The 23301-nt window shown below is 39.3% G+C and overlaps 1 protein-coding gene across 2 annotated transcripts in view; it reads left to right on the plus strand.

Moving 5' to 3' along the window:
* Nucleotides 1-23301, plus strand: part of rabgap1l (RAB GTPase activating protein 1-like) — a 378884-nt gene that overhangs the window by 44029 nt on the left and 311554 nt on the right. For both annotated transcript variants that reach the window (XM_015355764.2, XM_006635021.3), the window contains one exon: nucleotides 14007-14073. In XM_015355764.2, the coding sequence (XP_015211250.2) occupies nucleotides 14007-14073 (67 nt within the window). The remainder of the gene's footprint in view (nucleotides 1-14006; nucleotides 14074-23301) is intronic.

A 23301-nucleotide genomic window follows, 5' to 3' on the forward strand; every position in this document is an offset into this window, starting at 1 on the left:
ATTAATACTTTTAGTAATATCTTCGTTAAAGACTTTGATGGCGACAGCTCAAACATGAGAGGTTGAGCTTTATTAGCTCCACCTTGCGGAAATTCCGGATACTATTATTTGACTTGCGGTACTATACGAGAATTTACGGTAACTCAAGGTAGACTGTGTAAAGCACACCGCAAAATAATGCGGTATCGCCCGCTTGTTTTGAATGGCTGCATCTGTATATTATACTGTACAGTACTGCGCAGTCTAAAGATGTACTGAAGGTTGTTTCTGGCAAAATTGGTGTGAGTGTGTGTATCTGGATGAATTATTATAAATGATTGTTTCATGATTAACGATTTCTTCACTGACTTCTTTAAGTTAAACAGGAAGAAGAAGGGTTATTTTTATAATTCCCAGTGACCAGGGAACAGCTTATCAATATGTTGAAACCTTACCATGATAGTGAAGACAGACGTTACTCTTTTAAGTGAGCCAGCGACTATTGTTTACTATGTTGTGGCAATGTTGTGTGTTTCTTCAGGAATTATTCTGTAAACTTAAGAGTTATAGAGGAGACATGTTGTGTTTCTCCTCTTTTGATATATGGAAAAACGTTCCAATTTAAATGCAATGTGGAATATATTATTAATAATTTTAATAATGAATGACCATGGACAAGCTGTAAACTGAAGAGTTATAGAGAAGACAGAAGTCTTCTTCAGAAGTCTGAGAAGTCTTGTCTTTTCAGCTTGGAATTGTACTTTATAGCGATCCTTTTGGCTATATATTTTACATAGCCGGATGTGTAAAAATAGTTTGTTATTATAGCTTGTTGTGAATGCGATGTCCCTCTTTCATGTTTACATTTGCATTAAGAAAAGCTATTTTTGTCTTAATACACATTTCAGCAATGAGAAATTTAATTTGTAAATTTTGATTAAGAACAGTATTTGGACTGGAAGTATACCGTGATCTACGGTAATACTACCAGCTATATAAATATATTATATTTACGTCCTTAAATTAATATTTTACACATACTGTACTGTACTGGCTTTGAAACCATTCAATATCATACTGTACATACAGTATATTTATACAGTATGCAAACTCACTGCCGTTCATTGCCGTGTGCGCTAGTGTTTTGGTAAATCGGTGGAGCTCACTTCATGGGATTTGTGTGTGTGAAACATTGGGTGGGAGGTGAGACTCTGTGGGGGGGGTTGTTTGATTAGTTTATGAATGAGTCCCTGAGGCATATCATCCAAGTTTCGGAATTATCGAATTTAAACCTTTGATGAGTTTGCACATGAGAAAAAGGTACCTTTTCAGAAGTCGTGTACTGCGCATAGTACTGTAGGTGAATTTGACAAACAACTAATGTAGTTAGAGAATTTAAAATCTATCTGACTGTACTATAGATCTCCTGTAATTGAGCAGAAAGCCACCTTGCTCTCTTAAACTTTAAACAGTAGAACATCAATTATATTTGCCATTGTACTAACAGTTATACAGATAGAAATCTTAACACAAAACCTTTTAAAACAGATGCTGTGGACTCTACTTCACACCTGCATGTCAAGATCACGGTGTGCCCAGCAGCTCTTTTGTTTGCATTACACTATGAAGGAGTTCCTGAGGCATACCATCCAAGGGTTTGAAAAAAAAAAATCAAACCTTTGTTTGGATGAGAGAAAGGGGTATCTTTTGAGAAGTCGTGTACTGCTTGCAAAGAATCTGATTTTGACAAACCTTAAAGAGCTAATTTTGCTTGAAGAATTTAAAATCTGTCTGCCTGACTGTATTGCAGTTTATTTCACTGAACTGTTTGGACACCTACGGTGATACCCAATCTAAATTTAAGGTCTGCATCTTTCACAGTTTTGTTATGCGTGATATGTTAATTATTATCATTTATAATAATTATGATTATATAATTTATTATAAAACAACTAACATTGATACAGCTGCTACAGGTGCTACTGCTGTTTATAGTCACTCATTAATTTAAAATGTGCTGAACTCTGCCACAGGCAACCCTTTGAATTTTTAACACCTTTATCACCTTTGACTGTCCAGGGGATGGGGTTCCCCATACCCTGTTATGAGAACATGAATGTGAATTGAACATTTAATTACTGTTATATAAAATGAATGCCCTAAAACAACCAGCTAAATACATATATCTACAGTGCCTTCAGAAAGTATTGAGACCCTTCCACTTTTTCCTCACTTTGTTGTGTTGTTGACTTATTTTTGAATGTACTGAATTTAATCTTTTTTGCCATCTATTGACACGCAATACCCCATAATGACAAAGTGAAAACACATTTTTAGGAATTTTTGCAAATGTATTAAAAATAAACAATAGAAATCTCTCATTTATGTAAGTATTCAGACCCTTTACTATGATACTCCAAATTAAGCTCAGATGCATCCCATTTCTTTTGATCATCTTTGAGATTTCTCTAGAACTTGATTGTAGTCCACCTGTGGCAAATTCACTTGATTGGACATGATTTAGAAAACTGTCTTTATATGGTTCCACAGTTCACGGCGCATGGCAGAGTAAAAACCAAGCCATGAAGTCCAAGGAACTCTCCGTAGACCTCAGAGATAGGATTGTGTCAATGCATAGATCTGGAAAAGGGTTATCAAAAAATTGGCAATGCTTTGGAGGTTCCTGGGAGCACAGTGGACTCCGTCATTGTCAAATGGAAGAATTTTGGAACCACCAAGACTCTTCCTAGAACTGGCTGTCTGGCAAAATTGGGTATTCAGGCAAGAAGGACCTTGGTCAGGGAGGTGACCAAGAACCCAATGGCCACTCTAACAGAGCTTCAGAGTTCCTGTGTAAAGATGGGAGAACCTGCCAGAAGGACAACCATCTCTGCAGCACTTTATCAATCAGGTCTCAATCGTAGAGTGGCTAGACCGAAGCCACTCCTGAGTAAAAGGCATATGATAGCCCACCTGGATTTATTTTTAATAAACTTGCAAAAATTCCTAAAAACTTGTTTTCATTTTGTCATTATGGGGTATTGTGTGTCGATTGATTGCAGAAAAGAATCAATTCAATCCATTTTGAAATACGTCTTCAACACAACAAAGTTTGTAAAAAGTGGAGAGGTCTGAATTCTTTCTGAAGGCACGGTATATCAATAAATTATTATTGTTAATGGTGCTCAGAAACTTATTGGTAGCAAATTCTTCAAAAATTAAGAAGCTTCATAATTCAGAAACATGATTGTTACACAAGGAAGCGAAACGTGACAATTTGTTACAGTTATGATGAGGAGAAAAAAAGTTTATTTTTTATTTATTTGTGGCTGCTGCAGTTGTACCCTTTGAAATGGCTGGATACTTAATCCTTCCAAATTGCTTTGTCAGTCTGTCCATGGGGGGAAGGCGGGACATCTTCTTGACATTTGACACTCCTCCGTACGCTTAAGTGATTGTGAATGTCAAGTAAATACACTCTGATATATGAAATTGATAAACACATCAGTGTAAACATCATATTAACAATTGGTTTAATTTGTCATCACACTTCAAACTTGCATCACAAAGAAAATAAAAAAGGTTGTAAAGTTCTCCAAAACCTTCTCAGTCAAGAACTGAGAGTTCAAATAGGGAGCTGCGTCAGCAGGCACAGACTGCAAAGGAACAAATAAAAGTTTATTCAATGCTGAAAAGGGAAGACAAGAAACACAATGCTTCAGGTGTGAAGATTACAAAGTCCCAATTGAATTGCAGTGTAAACCTTCCCACACACACTCTCCCCCCACTGCAATTAGGATATACACAAAGAAAGCACTGGAAAGCTTTATCTGGTCAGGTGTTTTGCATACAGATGCAGTCATTCAAAACGAGCAGGGTATGCTGTGTTACAACGCGGTGGGTGTCATATCGCGTCATACTGCATATTACTGCTGTTATGATAATAGTATCCGGAATCACCACCAGGTAGTGCTAATAAAGCTTAACCTCTCATGTACAGCATTTGAGCTGTCACCAGAAAACCCTCGGTTTCGAATCCCAATCACTGCTGAGGGACAGTCTTTATCTAATTAAGAATTTAAGTTGTATACTCTTTAGACTTTTCATTTTAAACTGTGTATTACAGCATGTTAATCATTAAACTTTAAAAAGTTTAATGAGCAAAAAAAAGCAAGATTGATCAGTTGGACAAAAGTACACAACCTACCACCATTATCATAAATATTTAATGTAGAAATATTTTATGCATCAAAGTCTTTACCGAAGATATTACTAATAGTATTAATAATGAATGACCTTGGACAAGCTGTAAGCAAAAGTATTACCCTGGCCCACTTTCTTTGTAACTGTCTTTGTAAACAAAAATACTTTTATTTTTTCATTGACAAAGAGTTACACTACAGCGTTTCGTTGATCCGATCATGTATTCGTTTCCAATCATACAAAGTAAGTTTTGAGAATCTAAACATACACATATTATGTAAACTGTATATGGCTGGTATTGGTATTTTAAAGAAAAAATGCACACCAGTATTCCACTTTCTTCCTAGACATTTTAAGCATCAAAGTCTTACATGTGGTTATTTTGGAAATGTTTTTACGTGCTCCTTCTGACCATATTAAGTTTATATACTTTGTGAAAAGTGATAATGTTTTAATCTTTTCTACGAATACACTCGTTATCAGAGCAAACAAAAGCATACTTTTAGAATTCGATTAATAGGGAATATAATATGGAATCGCATATCTAAGGAAATTAATAGCAATATGATTATATTCATATACTGTAGCTCAAACAGTAGTATAAGACACTTTCTATGGATATGTGTACTTCAGTTTCACTGCTTTCCACGTGACTGCGTCTGTGGGGCGTGATGGCGTAAGCTTGTGCATTATAAGCCTGAGGTCCATGGGTCAAGCCCTGCTGTTGCCTTCGGTTTTCTTTTAACAAATAAACATTTCTTTGAAAAACTAAAATAGCAAATATTATGGACACTATATTGACATTTTTTAAATTTCTAAATATCACAACATTTTCAAACCTAAGTCATTTATTAATAACAAGAAATAATTTTAAACTGCTACTGATTTATTACTGACAATAAATATTATCAACTATATTGTCACTATATTATCATTATAAACATGTACAGATGCAGCCATTCAAAGTGCGCGGTACAGACACGTACCGGAGGTAATTGGCTACGGCGTCGCGCATCGTGACGCAAAACACCGCGGTACATGATTGGTTGACCGACAGGGGCACTCGTGGTCCGTTGGTTGGTCGTAGAAAGATTTACAGAAAATGTCTTTACTGTGCCCGTTTTAGCATTGAATATTCATATGGAATTTTACCACTGAAGGGAAATCTTAGTAGCTGAGCATAAAAAGAATAGGAGCATACTGTAATGCGTGTGAAGGCCATAAACGATATTAATTTTGGAACATAAACATACAGTATATGGCTGGTATCGGTACTTTAAATAAAAAATACACACCAGTATTCCATTTCTCCCTAAACATTTTAAGGGAGAAATTACTTAAGTCTTTAAGTAATGTGATACCGTAGTCAACAAGCATACTTTTAGAATTTGATTAAAAGGGAATATAATATGGAATCGCGTATGTAAAGAAATTAATAACGATATAATTATATTCATGTACCGCAACACAAGAATAGTACACGCTGTACATTGTCTGTTGATAATATTTCTGTAGTGCTTTTTCAGCACTCTGCATGTGACCTTGCCGGTGGCGCTGTGGGTTAGGTTCCTGAATCCCACGTCACACGGTCTGTGATCGAATCCCGCTGGAACCATGACTCCAAACAAATTTATATTTCTAAATATCACAAGATGATTGAATTTAAGTCATTTTAATAACAATGAATAGTCACCTATGCGTTACAATATAAACAATTATATTGATTTAAATCGCAAACGCGGGTTTAAATATATGTGTTTTTTGATTCACAATCAGACAAATGCAAAATAAATTGATATCTTTGTCTTCTAAGTATCTTAATAAACTTTCAGCATAGCTTTCTCCCCGTTTAGATTTATTTTTCTTGGGATCTTGGTATCAAACGTGGAAAGATTAGATTGTAATCGTTTTTATTTTTTAAATACATTTTAGAAAAGTCTAATCTATACTAAAAAGCTGTACACCACCTGCTATAAAGATACATATTGTAATACTTTCGGGTTCGGATAGGACGGACACAAGAACTCAGACTTGCAGAGTTAAAGCAAGTTAAAGCCTTGATTTTATATTTCACCTTTAAAAGTGGCATCTCAAAGCAAAGTAAATACCCAACACTGATTGTACCCATCTGTCATGCTAATAAAGCACCTTGAATTGAATGGAGAGAGAGAGGGGGGGTGGGCGAGCAAGCGAGCGAGCGAGAGAGCACAGCCAGGACAGACAGGCAAATAAGATACACTCCACAGACATTCACAACAGCGACATATCATAAAACGTATTCACATATAGTTAAATTATTATTTGTTTTTCAGGAAGTTAAAAAAACACTTGAATTACTTATCCAGTCTCTCGAAATAAAATTATTTTTCAAGCAATGCTTCTAACGTCGGGCAACGTGTTTTTTTTAATCCAACCACATCTTAAATCTTGTCAGTCAGCTCTTTTTTCTCTATTTGAATTGTGGCGATTCAAACAACCTGGGATAACAAGTGGTCTCAAAGTCACCGAGCTCACAGAGCTTCAACAACAGATGACAATTCCCTTAGTCCTTCCTTAGTCTTCCTGAAATTGTCAAATTATGAGTGAATAAAAGCATTTTATTAAAAACTTAATAGGATAATAAGGAAATAGCAGCATAACCTTGTTCATGCACAAACAGTGGCATGTTAAATTATTAATTTGGGTGTCTCCTCTTGCCAGAAAGCTCTAAATTGCATTTTGAGTGTGGTTTTTTACTTTTTTTAAATTGTAACCCATAAATAAAGCTGATACTGTTTAGATTTTTAATTATTTTAAACTGTATTACAGCAGCACAATGCACAATGCAACGTAAATTGCAAAAATGCACTTGGAATCTGTCCAAGCCCTACTTTGTCAGGCATTTTCTTTTACTGTAATGGACACAAAAACTCCCTTGCTTTTAACAGATTGTTTCATAATTTCTAACTACGAAAAATATTTAAACTGTGACACTTATCATTCAACCAGAGCTCGAAATATCACAAGGATCCTCAAGAGCACAGCAAAGACTGTATTAAAAGTATACTAGTGACAAACTTTAGATCTTTTTTTCTGAACCGGGGAAAATCTGATCATGTTTCTCTATAACAATAATAAAAAACATTATTTTACATATCACCTTTATGTGATATCACCTAAAGGACAGCACATACAAGGGTTAATTGCACAATGGACCGCGCAAAGAAATTTAAAATAGTCTTCTTTAGGTGTGAGGGCAGGAGTGGATCACAGAAGGCATAATCAGCAAATTAGGAAAACAAAGAACAGGACAGGTGAGACGTTTATCCAGAGAGCGAGTGATCAGAAAAAGGAACAGCTGTTACGCCCAGGTTTTACACTCTCTCTTTGCTGAATGAATAAAAGCATTTTATTAAAAACGCGTTTGCGTTTGTCTGGGAATTTAATTTGTAATCTGTGGTTTACATCTACTGTATTGCTTTGAGATGCCACTTTTTAAGGTGATATGTAAAATAAAGTTTTTTATAATTGTTATAGAGAAACATGATCAGATTTTCCCTGGTTCAGAAAAAAAGACGATTAAAATCTGTAATCTTTCCATTTGTATGTCATCGGAAAATACAAGAAGTTTCTCTTTGTGTAAGAATGGTATCAAAAAGTGGTGAGAAAGCTGTGCTCCTCAAAGCGCTTTACAGGATAAAAACAATAACAACAATAGTGTTAGGCTGGGCAAACGATTTTTTATAGAAATACAAAATGAGATATAATGATGTGTTCCGGCTTAGACATTAATGAGTACAACCCCCCTCTCTGCGGGAGTGCTGGCTGTGACGAATTAAACCGGTTGCAAAGGTATTTTCAAAGTAGAAGGGGGGATTTAAATCAATATGTGATTTAAATCAATATAAATATTTATATTGTAACGCATAGGTGACTATTCATTGTTATTAAAATGACTTAAATTATATCATGTTGTGATATTTAAAAGTATAAAAGTCAATTAATTGTCCATAATATTGCTATTCTATTTTTTCAAAGAAATGTCGCAGTACACAATTATAATCATATCGTTATTAATTTCTTTAGATATGCGATTCCATATTGTATTAGCAGAAAAGCTTAAAACTACCACTTTTTTACATGCTATTTCACATGTTAGTTTAAGACTTCGATGCTTAAAATGTTTAGGGAGAAATGGAATACCGGTGTGTATTTTTTCTTTAAAGTACCGATTCCTGGAATCATGGGTGCTGTTTTTAATAATCTGCTGAGTAAAGAATAGGAGTTTTCCTGCTGTCAGCTGTATTGTGTATATAGTTGACTCTTACCTGAATGAAAACAGGACATAGAGAAAGGGTTTCAGAAATCAAACAAATCTTTATTCCCTGCTTACAGGCTGGATAACTGGAGACTACCTTGAGTTTGTTTTGGTGCTGTTCTGTGTTTCTATGGTCATATACAGGTTTTTCGCACGAACCTGTATTGAGCAGTATTTCTTGTATTGTGAACCTATGTACACAGCAGTCCCGCAAGTCGTGGTCTTTAAAATGCATTTGGTTTGAAGGCTTTATGTGTTTCCCTTGCGAAGATATGGACATAAGAAAATTGTGATCAGAAAATGACAAAGTGAAGGCTGTGAAAAAATTCACAATGTGTACATTGAGCTAATTCTTTCTTTCCTGAGTGAATTCAGACATCTTTTGGGCATTTTATTTGACATTAAAAATACCGGAGATAATTCAACTGAAGCTGCAACACACTTGCCTAGTTTTTATGAGACATGGCGGAGATTTGGCAACTGAATTAAAGTTTCTGTCTCATCTGCACCCCAATGAAGTACACTCCATTTGAAGTACTGCAGTATTTGGTCAATAAAGATATGAAATCCGTGTTTCCAGACATAGTGATAGCATGTCAAGTGTTTTTAAGTCAATTCCAGTTGCTGTCACCAGTGCTGAACACTTGTTTAACAAACTGAAGTTGATCAAGACTTATCTAAGGTCCACCATGACACAGGACAGACTGTCAGCTCTGGCTTTGATGTTTATAGAGAACAGTACCGCAAGACAGGTGGATTTCCGTGATATCATCACTAAGTTTGCTACGATGAAAGCACGACAAGTCAAGTTTTAACTAGCTCGTTACTAAGTATCAAGTTCAATATGTTAGCCCGTTTGAATTCTGCTCTCTTGCTCTGTGTGCACTGGTGGAGGCAGAAGGAATTCGGGGGAGCCTTTGTATTTACTTGCAAACTGGCCCCAGGTATGGGTTGTGCCAGCCTGGCTGTAATTGTAAAGCAGTCGTAAATATGTAACATTATATATAATATAAATAACATAATATAAACATTTGTATATATTATGGCTTAGCGTGCTGGCATGATGTGACTGTCATTTAGTGCTATTATATGTGACATGACAAGAAAGCTAATGCAGAAAGTAGTATAACTGCCTAAGTACCCTTCATGTCATGGGTAAGTGGCTTGCGTTTGGTTCTTTTACGAGGACACAGAGGAGGGCCCATCTACAAGCAAAGAAACCACTTCAGTGTCTTATACCGATAACCCAATATCTAAACCTAAACTAAAAAAGAGAAAATGGGAACTGAGAATGAGCCGCTGCCGCTGTGTGCTTTGTGTTCCGAAGTGTTATCAAACGAGGCTTTAAAGCCAAACAAAATACATCTCTGCAGCCTGACATCCAGCATTTGGTATGTGTCAAAGAGAACCAGCCTTCTCACTAAGTTAGCCTGAAAGAAGGTGCGTGTGTTTATTGCCGGACTAGCTGCAGGCTACTGAGTAACTGTGCATTCCTGCGTCCATTTGAAAATCTATGTGTTGAATATAATGTAATGGATGGGGAGTTAACATATACTTCTGTTTTATAATTGTTCTTATAGTTATTGTGCATATTTTTGTTTCTCAACGTCTTCATAAATTAATTGGTACAGAAGGCTACCCCGCACTTGTGTAAAAATATTCAGTTCCTTTAGATTCTGCTCGTTCAGTGTTTTTGACAAGGCTAATGTTAAATACGAGAGATATCATAAGAAAGAGCTGTACTGGTGCCTTAGTTTTTGCAATATTTTGTAAATATTTAGCTGTAATAGGTTGGGAACTTCTTGTCTAGGCAGAACCTCTATTGACAAACCCACTGCACCAACGGGCTGCTCGGAAGCTCAACACAGCTGAGACGAACAGCTTAAAAATGTTTCTAAAGGAATCATGTGTGAATGAGTCAAATTAAAAATAAAACGTGTTTACAAAGAAAGTGTATTACAGTTATACTACCAGCTATATAAATACATATATTTAGATCCTTAAATTAATATCATTATTAATTTCTTTAGATAAGCGATTCCATATTATATTCCCTATTTAGTGGATTCTAAAATGTATGAGATTTTTTACTGCAATAACAAGCGCAAGTATTCATAGAAAAGGTCATGGAATATAGAGGGAGTTGCAGAAATTAAACAGAGGTCTGGAACACCCTGTCTCAAAAATAGATGTTTAATAAATTGAAGTTTGTGAAAACAATGACAAATTACCCCGAACAAAATACAATTTTAAAATACAAGCAGTCTGAAATTATTGGTTGTTATTAATAAATCAATTAACTTTGAACGTGTTGTGATATTTAGAAATACCAACAAATTCAATATAGTGTTGATTATATTTTCTATTTTAGTTTTTCAAAGAAATGCTTGGAAGAAATTTTTTAAACAGCTGGTGGTGACGTGGTGACAGCTGGGTTCGAACCCCCAGCCTCCAGCATGCAAGGCACACACCTAAGCCATTACACCAATGTGACACTTGACAGCTTAAGCTATAACTGAACAGGGCAGGCAAAAACGTTTCCAAATAATCGCAGGTGAAGGAGTCAAATGGATGTAGATGTTTAAGAAAGTGTACTACTGTAATAATTTGAGCGATGTGAATATAATTATAGTGTTATTAATTTAAGATATGCGATTCCATAATATATTCCCTATTAATCAAATTCTAAAAAGTATACGTTTTTTACTGCAATTATGAGCACAAATATTCATAGAAAGTGTTAAAACATAACTTTTTCTAAAGCATATAAATTTAATATAGGAACAAGTAATAGGTTTATTCCATGCTGAAAAAAAGAAGAAAGAGAACACAACGTTTCAGCCGTGGAGCCTTCTTCAGGTGTGAGAGAGACAGGGCAGTAGGCAAAGGTAAAGTAGCGGGAGAACAAAGGTTGGGAGGGAGGAGGAGTGAGAGGCGGGAGCAGGGGACAGAAAGAGAGACCAATGAGCCGTGCAGTGCAATCTGGTTGTTTTTGAACAACTCTTTGGCGGCTTCCTGTCATAACAGCTCTATGCATACTGCATTTAATTTTTTTCACTCATTAGTTGCTTTTTATCTTTAAAATGGTTTCTGCCCATCCATCTGCAATTTCTGAGTTTATAAAAAATTTAGTTTTCACCTTGTTTCCGTGTATGTGCCATACATAAGTAATAAGCTGCTTACTGTTACTTAGATCAGTGGACTCATCCAGTATTAAGGAGAACTAAGGACTTGTGCCCACAGTGGCATCTAACTCTTTTAAGAGTGTGCTTGATACATTTCTGACAAACCTCTGTCATTCAGAAAGATTCCGTAGTTCGACCTGTCAATCTTCAGATGCTTTAAAGAAGGACATTCCATTTCTTTCATGAATTTCCCTAGTTTCAAGAAAGTTTCTGTGACAAAGTACACACTTTAAGTAGCCCTTTTACCTCTTCAATTGTGCGGCTTCGATAGCACCAGCCATAACATTCTTCTGCCTCAGTGCTGCATTATTGGCAACTGCATTCGAGTGTCTCATTAATGTAGACGTCTTGTAACACTGGCTAGTAAACCTCACACTATTGAACATGTTGCTAGCTGAGCAGCTCATTTCTCCGTTTTTCATTCAAACCACAGGTATATTTTCAGCCAGCTTGCCTGAAACTTATCTTTGCGTGCTTTTTCTTCACTTTTTTTTCACTGTTTCTTTTTTAATGTTTAATGAAAACATACACAGCAGTATTCCACTTCTCCCTAAACATTTTAAGCATCAAAGTCTTACATGTGGTTAATTCGGAAACGTTTTTACATTCTCCTCTGACCATATTACTGTAAATTTATATACTTTGTGAAAATTGATTGTTTTAACCTTTTCTGCGGATACGCTCGTTATCGGAGTAAACAAAAGCATACTTTTAGAATTTGATTAATAGAGAATATAATAAGGAATCGCGTATCTAAAGAAATTAATTATATAATTATATAATTATATTCAGGTACTGTAGCACAAACAGTAGTATAAAACTTTCCATTGATATGTGTATTGCTGTTTCAGTACTTTCACATGGCTGGATCGGAAGCGTGATAGCTTAAGTGACTGACTTATAAGTGTGAGAGTTTTCTTTTAACAAATAAACATTTCTTTGAAAAATTAAAATAGCAAATATTATGGACACTACAGTATATTGACATTTTTATTTTTTACGTTTCGAATGGCTGCATCCGTGAATGCTACAGCAACCCTCTTAACATGCTTCTTTTCACTTTGTAAAATATTAATATTACTACTGTTGTTTTTCTTATTCTTATTATTAGGTTGTTATTTAATAATGGGACTATTTAATTTTACATTGACGTTTCCATCACAATCTCACGAACCACCTTCAGTACCGTCACGAACCCCTAGGGGTTCGTGAACCCCTGGTTAGGAAACCCCAGTTCTAAATCATAGGACAATGTGTGTATTCTGAGTAGTTTTGTCATTTTTAGTATTTTTTATGTTAATTCATTCATACAATAACTTTAATTTCTGTTATAATATCATACCTCAATGAATCAAACATGCTACTGTACATACTTGAATGAAATCTGGACTCTGTAGACCTCTATAGGGTGGCAAGCAGCTTACTATCTTTTAGTTAATTTCACTTTAACAACTTCAAGATCAGTACTTATATTGACAGGAGCATGTAACATTTATAATTATATATTCCAGTATCAAAACAAAACTCATATTTAGGATTCTGGGAAATGCACAAAGGCTGTTGATAGCCTACTTAAATCAGTCTGGTACACAACATCCTGACTTCAATGTTATGGAGAGTCTATGACAGGACTTGATGCTGTCAGTCAACGATCACCAACCAACCTGACAGAGCTTATGCAATTTGCAAAAAAGAATGGTAAAAAATTACAGCATCCCAGTGTGCAGAGTTGGTGGAGACTTATACAAATGTCTCATAGTTGTAAGTGCTGGCAGAGGTATCCATAAAGTTGTTCAATTTGAACATAAAAATTTTGATCATATATATACATATGTAATGGGCACTCAATTATAATCACTGCCTGAGACGGCCGATAAAAAATTGCCTGAGACGGTTAAAAAGAATCATTTTTAACCAGGCAATAACAACATCATTGTAACGGTGTGAATGCTTTTTCAGGCACTGGAAGTGTGGATCCATAGGCTGGTAAACAGTCATCAATTCCTTAAGCAAAGCACTGTGTATTTAATGTCTCTGTATGCTTTTAAATTCAGCATACATGCACTGTTGCTCTTGTTGGCATGAAACCCATTTAATCAGTGCTACACAATGTTAACAATAAAGTTTGTTTTCCTGAATAAAGAAAAATATGCTAACCTAAACTAAAATGACACAATCCACTAGGAAGATTAATAGTAAGAGGACATAATGTTGGAATAATTTGATAAAATACCTCATACACACTTTTGAAGGTTGAAGAAACAACCTTTCAAGAATGGCTTTTTCTGCTGTATTTTTTGTAGTTATTTCCTTGCTTTATCGTTTTGTACTTTGTCTCCTAGATGTTTTGGAATGCTCCTCAGTCCCGGCCAAAAGGTGCGAAACAGTGACATGCATTTGCTGGACATGGTAAGGATTTAGACTTTACATTGCTTGTCTTCCATTGGCTGTTTGTGCATTAATTTTATACATTAATGACAGTGATAGTCCAATGTGCAGCCAAGTGATACAAGCACAGTAATATGATTTCTGCCGATGTGATATTGACTCTCTTTATGCTACCAAATTACCATCAAAGCTATCTAACTACCATGTCTAGATACTATACTAAGAACAAGTGGTACAAACTAAAATTAAAAAAAAAAAGAAAATACGTTTGATTTTGAAGATGCTTGGTAGGAGTGTCAGTAGTGTGATTTTTTATTTTTGAAAACATTTTCTCCCAGTTGTAGCTTTTTGTAAGTTATGTGCAGAATTTTATCAAAAAGTTTCTGATTAAGGAGACTTTTTGTAAGGTCAACAGTGATTTGATAACAATGATGTTATGGGGGGTTGAGGGCACTGCTCTTGTAGCAATCTGCAACAGTTTGTTTGTGTCTTTTGTTTGGGTGATAAGAAACCATAACTTTTTTTTATTTGTAAAGATCTATGTGAGACCTGTGTCCAGTCAAGTTAGTCCTTACATGTCTGGTGTGTCTGTGAGTGAGATTAATAAAAAATAAAGCTAATTATTTTAATACTTTTAGCGACTCTCTTCAATTATAAACAGGATCTATCTTAACCGTGTCCTCCACATACAAAATAAATCAAATACTCTAGGGCAGAGGTTCCCAACCTATTACAGTTCGCGGTCCACATGAGCGACCATAAACACTTCCGTGGCCCATACAAGAACCAGGCTGTCCTCACTGTTTGAAATGCGCTCACGTTATACCTCAGCAGTAGCCTAATCAACACCGGTAATCAGAGAAAATATGCATATACTGTACAAGCTACAAACATGGGTTTACAAAGACTATGTCTTGATTACAGAAAGAGTCCAATCAACACATCAAAAGAAATAAAATAAAAATAAGAAAATATTTGAACAGCTTTTTCTTTATTATGATATCTCACGCACTTAACGTTAGCCATGTCAAAAATAAAACTGAATGATTTCATATCTTTGTTGACCAAATAGTGCAGTACTTTAGATGGAGTGTTCACTTCATTGGGGAGCAGATGAGACAGAAACTTTAATTCAGTTGCCAAATCTCCACCATGTCTCCTAAAAACAAAGCAGGCTTCAGCTGAATTATCTTCAGTATTTTTTATATCAAATAAAATGCCAAAAAGACAGCTGAATTCGCTCAAGAAACAAAAACGTTCTACTATCTCACTGATCACAGTGTCCAGTAAACAAATGAAAAAGTTAACTTTAAACTTTTCCTCTCTAATGGTCTTTTCTGTTCTTTGCGTTTCTTGCTATCCGACTTACATTTCTGGATCGCTTACATGTTGCTCAGTAACGAACATAGCTTAGCTAAATGTAAGCTTATCTGTTGCTCAGTCTTGCAGGGGAACAGGTCGCATTATCCAATTCTACATATTCTGAAATGAACGCGTCAATGATCAATTACAAATCATCCACACAGCCATGTTATCCAATAGATCATTGTATTTTATTTTAAAATACTGTATGCCAGACTAATATTGCTATTGGATAATACACGGTGTTTCCCGTTTATTTTACAGATGGTCTTTTCTCAAGAAATAGCTGTCATTTTAATGACATTAGCAACGACCCCCCTTAGATCTGGGCTGAGTGCAGTTGCGCCCATTGCACCCCCATAGCACCGGCCCTGCTTACAACAATCATTTCACGACCCCCTTGCAGTACCACGCGGCCCAGAGGTTGAAAACCTCTGCTCCTGCTAGAGTGGAAGCAACCATGTCCATGGGATGATTCACTGGACATATATCTGCAGAACGCAATTGCAGCAAACATTTTGACAAAAAAAACAGTAAAAAACGGTGACAAACTAAAAAAAACAGTCCTCAGCTATGGGAAGAGAGGTGGAGTCCGTGTGAGGAATAAAAAAACAACAACTTTGTTGGACTCTTCTACTGTCGGTAATCGTGAGTAATGTTTAGCGTCTTAGGAGCAAGTTTGATCAGCTGCAGGCTAATGTCAACTACCTTCATAAATACAGTGATAGTCTAGTGCCATTTACAGAAACAGACTAAAACTGGCTAACAGACTCAGATTTGCACTCGGACCTGACTATTGATGGAGTTGGCACCCCCCTCAGGCTGCTAGGTGGGGCAGTGAATGTTTAACATGTCATGTGGGTTGTCACGCAGAATGCTTTGGTTTGAATCCCAGCCAATGCCTAGTCCCGTGGGGAAAATCTTTGTCCCATTATAAAATGTAATGTATGTATTATATTGCCATTTTTAAGAATTTTATGTATCACAGTAAATATTAAATTAATATTAAAAATACAAGTAGGTCTGTTTGACAAAGTAAGTTGCACAGCTGGATATATAAAATGTGTTTATTGTGTAGAGAAAACCGGTTCAGGGACGCCAAATATGTAATCATAGTGGCTCTCTGAAGGCACCAGTTCTGTAGGGTTTGGGCATTTACTGAGACAATTATTAATTGTAGCAGTAAATCACAAAGTTGATTCTTTTGATGGCTTTAGAATCCAACCATGCGACATAACTCAAACAACGCGCACACAGGTACTAATACACGAGGATACATTTATTAATACATAGAATATGCATATAAACCTAACAGATCTTATCGAGAGGGTTATCAGAATACAAAAGATATATATTCAATCAGTTACAAAGTGTTACACATATCAAGAGGACATACGTTCAGTATATCATTCATTAAGACCGTTTCGTAAAGTGAACTTGGTTACAACTTCTACATTAGATACTCAAACAAGTACATAACTCTTAGGAATTAAATTGATATCAACTGGTTTGGATAACAATTGAATTCTCGAGCTGTAATGCATTGAAGTTGAATACTCATCCAATCTTTGGGGATTCAGATCTCCTGCGGGCACAAAGAAACAGTTGCAGGCTGTTGCTGTCCAATCCGCGCTCTCTGGCTCCGTGCCAGGCTGTGATGTGCGGCTTGCGACGGTGCGCTGCTGATGCTCACTGTTGGCTTTAACTAGCAAAGTTTGTGCACAGGAGAAAAGATGACTGTGGGTCCCAGCAAGTCAGGAAGAGGACTGGTTCGTTCCTGATGAAGAGCTAGTTCTGAATAGTAATTCAGCTGTCCACAGTTCCGACCTGTTCACGAGGCCTGCTGCTGGTTACTCTCTGGCAACCTCCACTCTAGACTCTTAGAACAAAGGAAAGTTCTGGCACTCGGACACACTGGCCGTTCCGTGGTTGTCCGGGCTGAGTCTCAGGATGGTCAGGAGGCGCGCTGCGAGAATGTCCTGCCCTTGGGAGCCTTCTGCTCCTGGGCCGTCCTGCCCTGGAATTCTCCTTTGAATTCCCTTTAGAATCTTGTCTGAATCTTGTTGAATCTGAATCTCAATCTTGTCGAATCTCCCAGGCTCTCTGTGTTGCCTGTTTTTACCTGGAGGAACTTCAGCTCATTGATTGGCTGAAAGTTCCATGGGCATCAGAGTCCCACGTGGGTTACTCGGCCCTACCGGTCCCTGATTGGTTGATCAAGGTGAGATATGAGTCACTTAGTCCTGACACTTAGGAATGCAATCCAGATGTCCAACTCGCACTCCCTAGACAGATAGGCGCCAATGGGTGACCATTGATCATGATAGCCAGGCTTAGCTAAGTGCATCCCCCTTTGGGAGCTGTCCTTGGACCTTAAATCACCTTGCATGAATGGTTTCTCTGTGGCTGCACCACAGAGATGAACAGAGAAATGAGGCCTAATTTGGGAAAGCTCAGAAACACTTAATTCTGCATTATTATTAAGCCTCACCGCTACATATCCCCCCTTTTTGAAGGCCACGAGGTCCCGAGGCATTGTTGCCTTCAAAACAAAACAGAGTTAAGTGATGTCCCTTGCCATTAGAACATTAATCTTAAATGTCTACATTACTCCTCGAGAATTCATACCGGAACCAGCATTGGATACAAACAGGATGAATAACATCTGGAGTATGTATAAACATGGTAGGAGACATTATCTAAGTCTAGGAATTACACATCAGGAAGTTCACTGTCAATATCTGATACCTCTGTGTTAGATATTTGGGGAGAAGTCACTTCCTTTCTTTTGACATGCTACCTTTGACTCATTCATGCTACCCAGAGTACATCTTGATGTGAGACTACATCATTCAGAGTACACTGTCAGTCATGATCCAGCTACCTGGCAGTAGTGTTACAATAACACCAGTTCCTGTTCCCAGCCCCCCGATAAACCACAACACCTGTGTTGGGTATCTGCTAGGGTGATTTGGAGGTTTGTTCCATTAAAGCAAACTCAACTACCTGTACCTCTTCAGGGCTTACTGTTTCTTGGATTTCTATCCAATTCCTTAGTGTGGCACCTGAAGGCATCCATGACCTCAAGTTTGGTCTTATATTGTCTGGTTCCAGACCGTACAGTGTTAAGTTACCATGCTGTACTATGGCCTCCTCGGGAACTTACAGGAAAACTATTGGTTAGATAGCTGCATTGTGGTAGCTGTATCATGCCCGTTACAAGTCATAGTGTCAGTTAAATGTGGTGTGCTGACCAGCCATTTACTTCCCACCTGCTCTTCATGGGGTTCATTAACCTCCCTCTGCTCGTTAGTAGCTTTACACCCTTCATTGGTGAATCGTTTAGACACAGCCAATGGATAGCTTTGGTAGCCATACCCATCTCAAGATTTGGAACCGAATTCAATCTTGGATTGCCTTCTGGGTGAGCTATGAGCGATGGGGTTAATGTCACACACTCCTCTACTGAGAAGAGTGGAATCAAGTGGGTTGGGATTTGTGCCGTGGTTAGACTGGCTACAGTGGCACTAAACTCCCTTAACAGGTCTTGTGTCAACATTCTGGCCTGTTGCACACAAGCATAAACCCACTGTATAACACCAACAATCATGTCCACTGGTTGGGGAATAAGATTTAACCCTGTTGCATAGGAAATTGCCTGTAGGGTTTTCCCTAAGCTTTCCAACTTTTGCTGCTGTCGATACAGTCTGTCACTACCCTCTGGCATCTCTGACACCTGCCTTCTTGGGGCAGTCAGGGTGAGAGTGCCAGTAGCACACAAACCTACCAGAAATAGCAAATGCACAACAGTGGTGGCAGCAATCAGTCCTCCCAAAAGTCTTTTCGGGTGGCTGATCCCAGTCATCTCCTTCTGAGTGACTGTTGCCTTTCTAAGCTGGCGCAGCATGTACATGGTGTCTTTCTCAGTATGCCCTGTGGCATCTTGGGCACCAACATCCTGGAAATCTGGGGAGATCTGACGCAGCTGCTGATGCTGCTCCTCCTTTTCCAGGGCATCTGCTTTTTTGATTTGTTCATGCCAGTGCTCTAGGAACCCTGCAGGGGGCGGTGCAGCGGTGGAGCATGCCTGACCCTCGGCTGAGTGGTCATCTGGAGCACCTGAGTGATCTGGGATTGTTACCCCGTTCTCACTGTTCAGGTCCACCCTGCACCCTTCCCGATTGAGGAATCCCTCTATCGGCATGTTTACAATCGTTCGCTGGGTGTGGGTGTAGGACACCTGCTCGCTCCCCCCTTCCCTCGCTAGGGGTTCAGGGAGCTGCCCCAGCACTGGGATAGCTAGTTCACTGTCTTTGAACTTACTATCACTCACCAGGCCCATGTCAGTGCAGGCGGGGATTCTGACACCCCTCTTTGCTATGTTCTGCACTGGCAGGCGGGTGGCTTGACCATCCAGCTCCAGTCTGGCTGAACCACTGTTGGTCAGACTCAGACTGACAGACTGAGCTGGTGGCTGTAAGAAAACCGGCTCGGCTTTCATTCCCTGTCCCTTCTGGGGGACTGGGTGTGTTGGAAACCCTGCCGTTGAGGCAGGAACAATCAGGTCAGTCTCACTCACTACCTGGTAGTTGTGAGAAATAATGTTACCTGACTGCAGGTTCCCTGGGTCACAGCAGAGGGAATCGGCATCTGGGATCAGGTGTGTCCACAGCGCAGTAGTCTCAGCGTCCAGCTGGACCTCCTGTCTAACCTGTGAATGTTGCACTAGGGGCACCTGGCGGTGGCCCTGTGACAGCTGCTCAAGCAGATCCTCACTAATAGAGGACCTCTCAGGTCTAAGGGTGAGGGCTACATCACCAACTTGCTCTCCTGCCATCTGGATCCCTTCCACCACTGCAGGGTGGTGGTCCTGACCCCTCTTGGGTGCCAGGGTGCACAGGGAAAGCTCCTTTTCATCGCCAGGTGGGGAGATCTGCTCCTCTTTAGGGATGTAAAAGGGGTGTGCTTTACCTGGTGGATCAGGCGGCTGCTCGGAGCAGCGCTCCTGTGGCAGGGAGGCTGTTGGGACCTCAGCCGGGACAGGACTTCCCTGTATATCTGGGGAACAAGGAAATATTTTTATTTCTTGTCCAGAGGGAACAGAAGGAATCTCCACATAGGCTTCTGTGTTCGGTGGGCACTGTGTGAGCACAGTCTGCCTCTTGGCCCCCCTTTCCTTCTGTACAGAAGGCTTAGGAGCCTTGACCTGTTTCCACACCTTGCCTTTCTGGTGATTCACCAAAGGTTCCTCTCTGAGTCGCATGCCCTTTTCTTTTTCTACCCGTTTGAGCTTGCCGTGTGACATCAAACACCTTTCAACCTCAGTGTCAATCAGTGTCTCACTGGGTAAGACATCTCCCATGGCAGCCTTGAGGTAAAAGCTTCTTGCTTTTCCTCTGCGTTTTACTGCCTGCTCTGTGACTTCAGGGGTGGAGTCAGCACTCGCTTGGGAGTGACTGACCTCATCCAGGCAGGAACTCTTCCGCTCAATCAGATAGACTGAGGGAGGGAGAGGGGGCGGGTCTCCGCCTCCTCCAGTGGAGAGTATCAGCTCATTCACGCTTCCGGCAGCCTTGGGGAGCGGTTGTCCCTGTCCTAATAAAGCTTGTTCAAGCCTGGCCAGGCGGGCGGCTACTGAATCCTTTTGTTCAGCTTTTTCTAGCCCTTTCCCTCCCCTGGTGTTCTCATGGCACTTAGGACGCTGGGTGCGGTCCAGTGTGCCTGCTTTGGAACGGGGCTTAGCCAGCTCAGGAGCCTGTGCTCCTTCGAGCAGGGGGGAATTAACCCTGCTGGCTCTGGCGGCGAACACAGTCGCTTTAACAGCTTTTTGCTCAGAGCGACTTTGGACATCATACTCCCAGGCTTTCTGCACGAATCTCTTAATATCAGTCATTTTCATGGTCTGTGCATCTATATGCATTAAGATCATCTTTCTGACTGATGGGTGGAGATTCGCAATGAATAAACCCTTGAAATGTGTGTTCTCTTCGCAACCCTCATCATTTCGCCCTGCAAAATAAGTTCGTCTAAGTCTCTCGTAATATTCGCGAGGGGACTCTGCTCTCTCGTGCTTAATGTTAAGAGCGGCGGCTATCGCAGCAGTCGGGTCAATAAACGCACTGTATTCTTCGATAAGTGCTTGACACAGCTGCTCAAAATCATTGCAGACTTCTTTCATCTGCCTAGCCATCCACTCATGTACAGCTCTGCTGGTAGTTTTTCTAACCAGACACACTTTCTCCTGTTCTGTGGCGTTTGGCAGGTACTGCAGGTTATACCTGAGGTCTTGAATATAACTCTCGATATTATTCTCTGACACTGCGGGGTCAAATCTCTCTATGTCCTTCGCTAGCTCTCTTAGAGAATGGAGATCTATTCTCCTAGCTTCTCCGCTGACGGAGATATGGAAGAGATCGTGGTCAGACCTGTCGCTGCTAGAGAGAGTGCTTAATAGCGACTCGAATTCAGACCTTTTAGCAACCATCGTTAAACTTAGAGTATTACTTTTAAGTACGAAATCACAGTTTTACCACAGAAAACCACAAGATCAAGTATGCAATCAACCCGGTAGATCGCAAAAGATCACAAAACAATCAAGCACTGCTTAAAGAGCAAGGGGAACTTTTTCTTTCGGCTTTCAGCACACTGTATTGTCGTGTATGAAACCCGCGGCGTTTTATATTGAATTATTCCGCTTGGTTGACTCATTTCAGTCTTGCCACGCCCACCCAGGGACGCCAAATAAATGTAGAGAAAACCGGTTCAGGGACGCCAAATATGTAATCATAGTGGCTCTCTGAAGGCACCAGTTCTGTAGGGTTTGGGCATTTACTGAGACAATTATTAATTGTAGCAGTAAATCACAAAGTTGATTCTTTTGATGGCTTTAGAATCCAACCATGCGACATAACTCAAACAACGCGCACACAGGTACTAATACACGAGGATACATTTATTAATACATAGAATATGCATATAAACCTAACAGATCTTATCGAGAGGGTTATCAGAATACAAAAGATATATATTCAATCAGTTACAAAGTGTTACACATATCAAGAGGACATACGTTCAGTATATCATTCATTAAGACCGTTTCGTAAAGTGAACTTGGTTACAACTTCTACATTAGATACTCAAACAAGTACATAACTCTTAGGAATTAAATTGATATCAACTGGTTTGGATAACAATTGAATTCTCGAGCTGTAATGCATTGAAGTTGAATACTCATCCAATCTTTGGGGATTCAGATCTCCTGCGGGCACAAAGAAACAGTTGCAGGCTGTTGCTGTCCAATCCGCGCTCTCTGGCTCCGTGCCAGGCTGTGATGTGCGGCTTGCGACGGTGCGCTGCTGATGCTCACTGTTGGCTTTAACTAGCAAAGTTTGTGCACAGGAGAAAAGATGACTGTGGGTCCCAGCAAGTCAGGAAGAGGACTGGTTCGTTCCTGATGAAGAGCTAGTTCTGAATAGTAATTCAGCTGTCCACAGTTCCGACCTGTTCACGAGGCCTGCTGCTGGTTACTCTCTGGCAACCTCCACTCTAGACTCTTAGAACAAAGGAAAGTTCTGGCACTCGGACACACTGGCCGTTCCGTGGTTGTCCGGGCTGAGTCTCAGGATGGTCAGGAGGCGCGCTGCGAGAATGTCCTGCCCTTGGGAGCCTTCTGCTCCTGGGCCGTCCTGCCCTGGAATTCTCCTTTGAATTCCCTTTAGAATCTTGTCTGAATCTTGTTGAATCTGAATCTCAATCTTGTCGAATCTCCCAGGCTCTCTGTGTTGCCTGTTTTTACCTGGAGGAACTTCAGCTCATTGATTGGCTGAAAGTTCCATGGGCATCAGAGTCCCACGTGGGTTACTCGGCCCTACCGGTCCCTGATTGGTT

Source organism: Lepisosteus oculatus, chromosome 9, assembly GCF_040954835.1.
Source record: "Lepisosteus oculatus isolate fLepOcu1 chromosome 9, fLepOcu1.hap2, whole genome shotgun sequence".
NCBI classification, from domain to species: domain Eukaryota; kingdom Metazoa; phylum Chordata; class Actinopteri; order Semionotiformes; family Lepisosteidae; genus Lepisosteus; species Lepisosteus oculatus.